Raw genomic sequence first — 12182 nt, forward strand, 5'->3', positions numbered from 1 at the left:
AAATTAATCTAATAAAGATTAGGAGGAGATGATGAGAAGAAATCCTCTGTATATCAGATGACATCTGTAAGGAAAATGGTTAAGCCTTGAGGAATCTTTCAGTAAGTGATAATCCAACCACACAAGACTCTATATGATGAAGAATAACCAGTGATATTAAGGCAAATGTTAGCTTTACAAGTGGAAAGCACGCCAAACTACAAACCTTTGTGTCCCATTCTTCCCCAGCAAATGAAACGCCTATCTTTCTGTGTAACTCTGTTTCAAAATGAGCCTGATATCTCTCTGCAGTGTCTCTAAAAGGAGAAGGAGTCGGCTCTGGGGTCACACGAGTCTCCACAATCTTATGTGTTGGAGGCTTGACAGGCTTGATGATCTTTTGAGTTGCAGTTGTTGAGGATAACTCTTTTTGTAGTGAGGCGATAGCAGAACCTGCTATTGAAACCTGACCAACCCAAGAAGAGCAACATTACCACAGAATACCACAAAAACAATCACTTTTGTTTAGCCACACAGAGGGGAAGAGTCACGGAACCTTTTTAGAAGGATGGTAGGAAAAATTAATTTGTTAGGAATTTCAGGTAACTCATACTTGATGGATTAATAAATTGATGGTTTAATAAGAGGTTGATGGACAAACTAATGAACGGACGTTATTGTGAGAGTTATTATGAAGCTTAAATGTGAGGTACTGATGGTGTTTTTTTTGTTTGTTTGTTTTTTAGATTGGTCTGCATAGGTGCCACTTGTTAAAGGATAGTGGGAAAATGTTAAAATAAATCTAAAACATAAAGTGACACCAAAAATTCTAAGACCACTAGTGAAAATGCACATATTTTGCATTACATATAATTAAATACAAAACTTAAATGTACTTTAATTTTCAAAAGTACCAAAAGTATTTGGTACTGTATATCACCCTTTTGCTATAATGACAGCAGCAGTCAAGCTGCATGAACTCTAAAAGTATGAAAAGCATAATAGCACAAATTGAATAAATTTAGCTTATTTGACCAATTACATAAAAGTGAAAAATATTCCAAAATCCTTAACCTTTGATAAAATGACTAATATCCCAAATTTTCATAGAGGTCTCAGACTTTTGGAACCGACTGTGCATAAATCTACTATTGAATTCTAAAAAACGTGTTTCAGGCAAGCAGGATTTCAAGATATTTTAATTCAATATTTAAATTGAATGAAAACAAATTTCAGATTTACTTCATATGGTTTATGCAAATATGTTTATGTTCTATCATCTAAAAAGTCATGTGACTTAGAGAAGGGGGATTTCACTGCTTGCCTGTAATCACCAAATCTTACCTCATAGCTATGATCTGGTTTTGGTACAGTAACTTTTGATACTGTGAAATGTGGAACTGGGGATGGTGCAAGGTCAGTCTCCACCTTGGAGCTAACCTCAGTAGTTCTTTGAATCTATTACAGATCAACAGAGGATATTTGAATGCAAATACACGAAGAAAAAAATAATAATTTCACGTTTCAGGTTCTGTTAAATGCATCTAACCTGGGTGACATGTACACTCTTCTCAGTAGTAGAAGATGGCATTTCAGTGGGAATAAGCAACAGCTCCTTTTTACTTGTGACCTGTTGCTTAGTTGCTAGCATTTCCTGATGTCTTATGTCAGCCTCTTCTTCCAACTGAGCCCCTTCAGCATGCGTGGGCTTTCGTATACGTGCAAGATCAACAGCAGCAAGCACAGTGGCCACGGCTTCTGCTTTTTTCCCATCACCCTGGCAAGAGCAATCACTGATCAATATCTAGAACACATGTATAGGCAGAAACCATTCTCATTTAAAAATACACAGCTTGAATACTAAAAAAAAAAAAAAAAGCATGGGACGAAAGCTGGAATATACACCATCCAGTGGAGTTGTCTACTAAATGTTAGCGTTCCATCCATCGATTCAAGGGGAGCATTTTCATAGATTGCATTTAAAATCCACCCAAAGAATAACATTTATATTCCTCTAACACTACTTTTAGATGTTTTCTATGCATTTGAAAAATGTCCACTGCTTTTAAAAGTTTTAGAAAAGACAAAGCTTTGTCTTCATAATCATTTTGTTGTCGTTGTTAACAATTTTAGTCAATAGGATCACTCACTCAACCTATCCATGACTTCAAATGCAACCTTTCAAATGTTGCCCGTAAACAAAAAAAATAGAAGGTGCTCTCTGAAAAACAAAGTGAAGTGAATAGAAAACAGGATAGAAGGTATTAGAAGTGTGCCCAACTGAAATATTATTCTCCTAGATTCTACCTCTGCAGCTGATGAGATCTCTTCCAAGGATCTCTCACTAGTGGTTGAAACATCAATATTGATTTTATGAGTTGTTACAGCTGTGAAGGATTCCTCTTGGATTTCCTTGCATGATATCTATGAACATGTGGAAAGAAACATCTAAATTGTTGTCTAAATGTACAAAAAAAATACAGTTTAAATTTGGGAAGGTAGGTAAGGATGACAGGGCTTGAATTTCGGCGCATAATTCTACTGATTCCCGCAATTTCCGTGCTTGTAACGGAAGACGCTCGCGACAGACGACGGAATGTAGCACCGTAGCACGTGCTTTTGAGTCTTACAATCTTAAACATTCAAGTGCTCAATCCAGTACTCGCGCGCTCTGACTGTGAGACCCTTTCTGTGAGCCGCCCCACACCAAAAGCGCGCACATAGTCGCGCATCTGAGAGCAAACGGCCAAATACACACCAAAAATATGTCAAAGTGCCCGTCTTGATGAGTATTCATGTAACCAGTCGATTTATACTAAACATTGTCGGTATACAGTCTATTAAGTTCATGTAAACAGTTGAAAAACAAAACTCATGTGTAACATCTTGATCCGTGCATGAGGTCTTAAAGAGACAGCAACCTAAATAAGCCTGCTGCTGTCATAAATGTTTATTTATATATTGAAGACTTACCAGTGTTATTTTAAAGTTAAATAGATTATTCTGTTTCTGTGGTATTTCTGTACCTGAATATTACTGTTAATCCTACCTGAACAACTTAAAGTACAGTTAATTTTAGTTGTATCTTGTTATTGTATTTGTTTCCACCATTGCTTGTCATTAATCTATTCTTATCTTATTACTGACTGTTTACTTGTCTTTTTTAGTTAAAATAAATTAAATTCAGAGTTTGAACGTTTTTTTTTAAGTATCTTCCTCACAATATAAATATGAATCAAAAACATTATAAATTGTAAAACACAAATACACTGGGTGATGAAATATTTAGTTTGGATGATTGTAGTTTAAAAATATGTCTAAAAAAATACCTTAACTCCCCCGTCAAATTAAAAATATCCCCCCACACACACCCCATTTTCCAGAACGAAATTCAGGCCCTGGATGAAGTAATGGCTGTGAAAAATGAGCTAGTAAAATCTGTTATTGTCATCCTTTAAAAATCTTTGAGGAGTCAGTAGGGGAAAAAAATGGGAGAAAGAGATTTAGATGGGTGACGACCACAGCACTATCAAACTACCTGCTCATTTTGAGATGTAATGTGTTCTGCAGTTATGCCAGTTTCAACACTGGGCTGTTCTAGAGAGCAACTGAGCGGCCCACGACTACGAGCCTGGTCCACTGCCGCCACCACAGTGGCAACAGCAATACTTTTCTCATCCATGTTTTGCTGCTCCTTTTTTACATGCAAGTAGAATTGCAATTGCAAGATGTCATTAGAGTACATTACAAGCATTTTCACTGATAAAATAAACATTTACATGAAATAAACATGAGTGGTGGCACCACTGAATAAGTCGTTTGTAACATGCAGAAAGACTCAAAGCAAGTTTGCCTAATGGGAAATTCTTTACCTCTTTGACAGCACCAACTTGTTGCTGGACAGCAACAGAGCCTTCCCAGCGCTGTTCCATTTGGACATGGGTAGAGGTTGTCTGGACTTGTTTTGCTCCAGCAATCATGCGGGTATAGCTGGCTTCTGATACATATCCTGCCTGTTTCCACGGGGGCAGGACCTCAGAGCCCTGCGTGACCTGTTTGCGGGTCATCACAGGGGATTTGACTGGTCTGATTGGGGAAACAGACAGTCTGGTAGATGGAGACACAGCTCTGAAATGAAATGGAAAAACATGTTATGAGAAGCTAAATCGCAAACCGTAGCCTTAGCATTAATGAGTGTTGGGTAACTTATATACAACTTTTTCCCATTTAAAAGCATTCAGGAAAAAAAAACACAAAATTTTGTATGATTATTTACAATTGACAATAGTTAACGTGAAAGGGATAATTCACCCAAAAATACAAATTCTGTCATTAATTACTCACCCTTATGTCGTTCCAAGACCTTCTTTCATCTTCAGAACACAAATTAAGATATTTCTGATGAAATCAGAGAGCTTTCTGACCCTGCATAGACACCCCGGGAACTACCATGTTCAAGGCCCAGTGACGTAGTAATGACATCGTTAAAATAATAGATGTGACATCAGTTATTCAAATAATTTTATGAAGCTACGAGAATACTTTTTGTTCACAAAGAAAACAAAAATAACGACTTTATTCAATGAATTCTTCTCTTCCGGGTTAATCTCTGCCGCCATTCACAAGATTACCACTACGCATGTGTGAGCATTACTCTCTACTCGTAAACAAGGCACAGCGCATGTGTGTTCTACGACAGAATGCCGGCTCCTGCGTCAGCAGTACCACACCACACAAATTTTACACAAAGTTTACCCTGTCAAGGAGTTGCTTGAACGTTTCAATTTGAATACTGAAAACTTTTGTGAATATTGTAGCAATGCCAAAGAATCTGTGACTCATCTTTTTTTTTTTTTTTTTGTACAGGACAATATTGATTCCAAAAGTACGATGTGCTTCTTATACAACTTTCTATTTTACTTGGAAAATATCACATTAGTGTGAAAAAATGGACTAAAGCTAAGCCAAACTTTGAACATTTAATAAAAGAGATTAAAAAACTTGGTAGGCTACTACATTAGACAAAATTAAGAACAAAAAAGCAAGTACGACTTATGAAGCTTTTTGTTACTTAAAATTGTTGTAATTTTACCCCTGGTATAAATTGTTTCACTTTACATATTCTTATGAATGTTTATTTTATTTTATTTTTTGTACTTGTTGTGAGTTGTATATGCTTGTACAAATCTTTGTATATTTTTTTGCATAATAAAAAAAAAGTACCACACCACATGCATACATTGTGATACTCTTGTAATTGGCCACGGAGACTGACACGGAAGAGAAGAAATCATTGAATAAGTCATTATTTTTGTTTCCTTTGCGCACAAAAAGTATTCTCGCAGCTTCATAAAAATACTGTTGAACCACTGATGTCACATCGACTATTTTAACGATGACTTACTATGTTTCTGGGCTTTGAACGTGGTAGTTTCCTTGCTGTCTATGCAGGGTCAGAAAGCTCTCGGATTTCATCAAAAATATCTTAATTTGTGTTCCGAAGATGAACGAAGGTCTTACAGGTTTGGAATGACACGAGGGTGAGTAATTAATTCATTTTTGGGTGAACTATCCCTTGAAGATTGTATGTAAACATTACCTAAAAGACTAAATGTAATATTAGTATTGGAAATATTAGGTTAAAAATAGGGCTGGCTCGATACCACCTTTTTAGAACTGATCCCAATCCGATAGCAGAAATTCTGAGTATCTGCCGATATTGATACCGATCCGATACCAGTGAAGTTTTTTTTTTTAAATCAGTGTAGAATTACTATACCTAAAAGTGTTGACTTGATGAACTCTCTTTTGTGTAATAAACACAATCTACCACATATAGACAACTTCATTGTAAAGAAAAACAACAAATGAATAAATATATTATAATAATCTATGATAAAAAATACTACTATGAACTAGGTTAGTGGATAATTCAGTAGCAAAAGTTACTCTTGAAAATTCACAAGAGCACAATAATTTTATAAAATCTAAATATTTAATGAAAAAAAAAAAACATTCTTTAGTTGGGAACAAATAAAAATGAATAGGTGTAGGGCTAAATCTGGTAAAATGTTAAACACTGCAAAAACAAAAAAGCCTAAATAATTAATTAGTAGTAGTAATTAGTAGGGGTGATAACATTAAACAACAAGACAACAAGACAACAAGTTGGTCATATGCTGTCAACATGGCAACCCCCATAAGGGGGCGACTTGCTCCATGTAAAATAAAACAGCTTTTTCTGTCACCCACTGATATGACTGAAATCTACATAATCAATATAAAGTGCATGCATATCATTCAACTATATATGTACACATATATATGTACACATATTTCTCAAAAGTGCTATTTATTTATTTCTTTATGTATGAATCTTTTGTAATGAGCAAAATGTCTCAAGTGTAAAGTGTATTGAAATAAAGTTGCTATTTTATGAAGTTATTACTTTGATACAATAATCAAATCAGCATAGGTTTATAGGCCAATAAAATGTATTACATTGAATGAATTGTCTTAAATGTAAATCTGGAAACTTTAGACACATTACCTGACAGGAGTGGGTGTCGGGCCCTTAACATGCCTCACAGGAGAGGGAGACTGTTGGCGAGCAGCTGACACTTTAGTCACTTGTGAAGGGGGAGATTTGGAGGTTGGTTTAGGAGGCACACGAGGTGGAGTCTTATGTGCCAGCTTTTGGGCCACAGCCCCACCCTCTACTTGCATGTGCATCATGGCTGTGGCCTCATAATGAGCCTCCATCTTCTGTTAGAAAAAAAACATAATAATTTACACATTGATCTAACGGGTTAATGAGACTTGTGTTGCTTTCAGAAAAACTGCTGAGGCTTATACAATGTTGAGACTGTCACTCACCTTCTCCACTCTAGTCTGACGGGTCTGTGAAATCTGAGAGGCTGAAATAATCGTTTTGGACTTCTTTGCAGGTACAGCTTCTTCTTCGCCTGTGAATTATGATTGAAAATCTTGTCCAGGCATTTTTTCATAAAAATAAAAATGCATGCAACAAATTTTCACCAGCTAAAAATCTCACCCTGAACAAGCAACTCAGCAGTTGAAGTTGCACGTCCACTGCTGTTAGAAGCACTGACAGAATAAGTTCCAGAATCTTCTGGGAAGGCCTCGGCAATCAACAAACTGTAAAGGTCTCCGTCTTGAACAATCTGAAAGTCAGCAGAGCTCTGAATCTCTGCTCCCTCTCTATAGAACTTCACCACAGGTGTAGGGATTCCTGTAACTCGAACATCCAGTCTCACTTGGCTTCCTTGTCTCACAGTCATACTCTGCAATCTCTGAATGAAGTTTGGTGGTGCAGTTTCAGCTGGAAGTGAATAGATGGTTAAAGTCATTATGTCATTTTTCTGAAATTGAACACAACAGTTTCAGAAACAAATACATGTGCCTGAATACATTCTAAAAAGACCTTTAAAATTATTTTTAAAAGAGGATTTGCATTTCCTGAATTTATATATATATATATATATATATATATATATATATATATATATATATATATATATATATATATATATATATATATATATATATATTTTTTTTTTTTTTTTCAGGTAATGCAAATTAAAGGTAAATATATATATATATATATATATATATATATATATATATATATATATATATATATATATATATATATACACACACTGAAGTACTTCAGAATATAAATTATGTGTGTGTGTGTGTGTGTGTGTGTGTGTGTGTGTGTGTGTGTGTGTGCTTGCAAGACAGCAAAATGAGAGTGTTGTAAAGTTGTAAATTCAGATGGATATTATCAAAGTTAAATGCTAACTTTCTTTACAGTTTATAAACACCAAAAAAAGATGGCACTATTAGTACAGGTAATGCATTTTTAGAAGACGGAAATTACCCAAATAACAAAGGTTAAATGTACATTATTAAAGAGGGTTGAGCTGAAATAATTCCAGAAAATTATACAGGAAGAACAAGAGAAGAACAATGAAGTCATGTGTATGATTATCAACTAACGAATCGACAGATGTTTGAACATTGTCACGGCTACTTTAGCAGCGTCTCGCTCACGACAAGGCGTTCAAATAAATTCAATTTATTAAACTCATTTTTTTTAAATAATAACTCATCTCTACACTAAAATTATATTTACAAACATTGTTAAACCTGTATATACTTGTAAATGACTAAAAGCTGATAAATGTAAATGACACCCAAGCCTTTTGCTTTGACTTCCTGGGTAAGGGGCTGGGGTTCAAGGCTTTATTAAAGGGGCCAGTTCCCCCCAAAGCCCACATATTTCGATCCCCTGTCAATACAGCACCACCTTTCAAGCACTGAAAAGTTGACACATATTCCTTTCCATAAATTCCCCTAGCAACAGTAGCCTGGATGTGTCATTTAACAGTCTCACTGGAGATCTTTACCACTTTCTATAACAAGTAACAGTCATAACTTTATGAGCCTAGCAGTTAATCCACATATTTGCTTACTGTAGCTCTACTCAAAAGCGCCAGAATACAGAGGGCGAATTCATAACTCTCATTTGATAACTGCTACAAATTAAACTGTAATCACTTCAATCATTATTCAGCAAGGCAGAGTAATAATTGAGTGCAGTAGCACAAATTTTAGTAGTATTCTGGCAGGAAAACTACTACAGGAAAAAATGTGTGTAAACATGTTTAAGCCCCCCCCCCCTTCTCTAATGACAATTGCTAAAATCAAGTTGCATGTTATGTTGTGATGTTACCTGTAACCAGCAGTTCAGCAGTGCTAGTGGCTTGTCCAGCACCATTGGTGGCTCTCACAGAAAATCTTCCACTGTGTGCGGCTGTCACAGCGGGGATCATCAGAACAGCGCGGCCATCGCTGAACGAGATCTGAGCGCCGGGCAGAGCGGCAGCAGTAAGAACCTGGCCATCACGAAACCAGCTCACCTCTGGAACTGGATTACCTGTGGATTACATTACACAATATTTTATCCAGGCTTTTACACATATATTTCTTAATCCATAGTCGAAATTCATGTCCCCTTGGTGGATAGAAAGATGGAGCTAGAGGCCCCTGTTGCATATTGCATCTAGTGTTTCATTTTAATTCTGAACTAAACATGCATATAGTATCATAATAATAGATTTATTACCCAGCTTTATTATGATGATGAAACATTGCACATTGAAATAAATAATTTACTGCATTTTATTTGTGCGAAGGATAGTGACACATTCAGCTAAAGTTTAGCTGTTTTATGAATGAATTGTTTTTAAATGCATTTATTTTTATGAATGCATTTTATTGCATTTATTTGTTTGATTTGATTTTTTTTTTTTTGCTTTTATTTAAATTTATTTATGAAATAGTTTGAGAACAAACAAAAATCGCTGAATACCCTGCGGTGCTTCTGCAGACCCCTTTGGAAAACCCAGATTCAGATGCTAAGTCATGTAAATCTGCAGCATTGTGTAAATACAAACATTCCTTTAACTTCTTTCACATTGTACACTCAGATGTAAAAGAGTCAAGAAGAATACATATCAGCAATGGAATGGCAAAGTGGGAAACATTCTTACCACTAACTTGAGCTTCGAACGTTGCAGCACTACCCTCAAGTGCCACAACGCTCTGAAGCGGCTGTGTAAATGTCGGTGCCTGTGTTGACATGGTTGAAGGCACCCTAAAGGAAGACATAGAATAAAATTATAGTTATGGCATAGAAACCTGCAAAAAAATTTTTTTTTAAATATAATACCTTAATTCAAAAAGACAAAAATAAATACAAACAGTACTTTTAGCTGCGTCTAAACAGACTAATCATTAGTTTGATCCCTGACAACCTGGTAGAAGCTGGCCTGTCACTTGAGATTCAATAGCTCCACTGGGTGTTAGTCCAAACATTTGGGCCTCATATCACCTGACAGCTTATAGGACATGACAGTACCAACTGGTGCCTGTTGAGATCTTTTTCCGGCATGACACATAACTTAGAATAGCCCTCCAGTCATAAGTCAGACAGTCCTGTATCATCAAATCTTGTCACTACCAAAAACTAATCTAAATCAGTGGCTTACGCATCTTAATTCAACTTGTGACTCATTGTCAATACGGAATTGAACAACTGGTCTTCTGCAAAGCAATACTAAGATGTTATTTATAATCACACAATCTTAAACTGTAAGGTTTAAATGCTCTGCATTTAAGATTCACAAGTATTGACTGTCTGAAGAAAAAAAAGTTATTTGAATGAGAGAACTTGTAAAGGCTATAATTAGAATTTAAAATGACTGACAGGAACTGCTAATGTAGATGCATGACCTTTACCTAAAATAGATAGAACAACAGTGACTGAACTGAATTCAGAAATGGTTCAAATGGAAGTAATTATATTACTGTAAAAGTACTGCTATGTTTGTATATAATAAATAGGGTAGTTACCTAGATAGCTATCATTAAATAGTTTGATACTACATATCTTAGATCATTTACATAGTTAAATTCACAAAGATGAAAATGAAAGCATTGCTTTGAAATATACAACCTCAACAACATCTAGCACTTCATGTTTCATGCAGAATAATTTGACATACATTATAATTTATTCAATTGTTAAAAAAAAAATAATAATAATTATAGCATCCTGTGAATGGCTTTACCAAAGCAATAATAATTCAAAGGTACAACCAAGTTCACCAATATCAAAAATAATTCTTGTAGACGTCAGCAAATTCCCTATATATCATCTTCAAGAACCACAGCTTGAAAATCACAGACTTAAGATCCTCAGTACAATAAGGCTGAAGTTTCTAAAAAAAAAACAACTTCAAGAAAATCCATTTAAACTGCAATTAATGTCCTAAGCACACGAAACCTAGTGTCACAAAAGGAATTGTCTAAAAATAGTCAGTACTAAGCTTGATTGACAGTCACCATGTGGCACATAGCTGGAGGTGCAACTGATATCTCTGCTGCTGATTGCCTTAAAAAGACATCACGGCCCAGCTAGGACACCACTCTAATGTTATCACATGCTATTCTTGGCTTTACTAAAACCATTGCACCATTTAATAACCTTTAGAAATGAAACATCTTAAGTCAAAAGCAAATGAAATTGTATTCTAATTGTTTAAAACATTCCTACTAAATCTCTCAAAATGAACATCAAATTTGGTATTGCCACTCTCTTTATTTGTTACAAGCACACACAAAAAACATCATTAGAAAGCATTGCACTGGCACATGGGTACAAGAGCACAAAGCGTACTTACTTGTATCCACAAGGGTGCCTTGAAATGGAGGGACGAAGCCCAAACGGTTTTGTCTTCTGAAACAAAGTCCTTATCCAGATGTGATTTCAGAAAACAGTGTGAGAACGGTTGAGCCTCGAACTATCCCCAAAAAACAAAACTACACAGGGTCTTATCCGTGTAGTTTTGCTTTTTCCCTTGCAGTCCCTACACCCGAGGCAAGGCTGGGAATGCTCCAACTGCTCAGAAGTGTTAACATGGTGGTTTTACTTTATATACCCCTTGGCTAATCAGCATCATCACTACATTGCCATGCCCCATTGGCCGTGCCCCGTGAGGCATCATGGGAGGTAGCAGCTATTTTATGCAAGCTCACACCTGTCACCCACTTTATTTAACACAACGCAGGACCCATTATCACAGGGTGGCTGAAACCCCCACACCTAAAGAAACAGGAAAATGCCCCTCATAAAGAGAAAAATCTTCACTTGCTTTATCTCATAAATTAATCAATCACTGTAACAACATGTTGATCCTTAAGAAGTGAAAAACCAAATGGGGGAGAAGGGCTGTCACTGTCACTCAGACTCTGGGTGTACGAGATAAACGATAAACAGTGTTTACCCATCTGTTTATCTTTCTTTTATCAGTATAGTGAGGCAAAAGTGATTGTTAATGCTTTGAAAAACAGAAGTTGATATTGATTATTAAAGTTACCATCGTTGTGGGACCAAGGTGGTTTTGCAGCAAAAATAAAAAAACTGACAGAGGAGACGGTGTTAAAGATAGGCAGTGACATGTAAGAACGGAATGCATGACTAGTGATAGCATTGACAAGGACATTTGTGAGACAACAATCGAATGACAAAATGTGACAGCTTTAACTATAATTTTATAATTTAAAATTATATTAATTTAAATTAATTTAAATTTATATAGCTTTATACAGCT

General features: G+C 35.7%; 1 protein-coding gene across 1 annotated transcript in view; it reads right to left on the reverse strand.

The window, feature by feature from the left end:
* ttn.2 (titin, tandem duplicate 2) overlaps positions 1 to 11494 on the reverse strand; it is a 160489-nt gene extending 148995 nt beyond the window's left edge. The window contains 12 exon segments of the mRNA XM_042764489.1: positions 206 to 445; positions 1324 to 1437; positions 1529 to 1756; positions 2287 to 2403; positions 3518 to 3673; positions 3852 to 4107; positions 6530 to 6744; positions 6856 to 6944; positions 7034 to 7321; positions 8741 to 8944; positions 9561 to 9664; positions 11253 to 11494. Of these exon segments, the coding sequence (XP_042620423.1) occupies positions 206 to 445; positions 1324 to 1437; positions 1529 to 1756; positions 2287 to 2403; positions 3518 to 3673; positions 3852 to 4107; positions 6530 to 6744; positions 6856 to 6944; positions 7034 to 7321; positions 8741 to 8944; positions 9561 to 9651 (1998 nt within the window). The 5' untranslated portion in view covers positions 9652 to 9664; positions 11253 to 11494.
* Positions 11495 to 12182: the final 688 nt, after the last annotated feature.

Source organism: Cyprinus carpio, chromosome A9, assembly GCF_018340385.1.
Source record: "Cyprinus carpio isolate SPL01 chromosome A9, ASM1834038v1, whole genome shotgun sequence".
Taxonomy (NCBI): domain Eukaryota; kingdom Metazoa; phylum Chordata; class Actinopteri; order Cypriniformes; family Cyprinidae; genus Cyprinus; species Cyprinus carpio.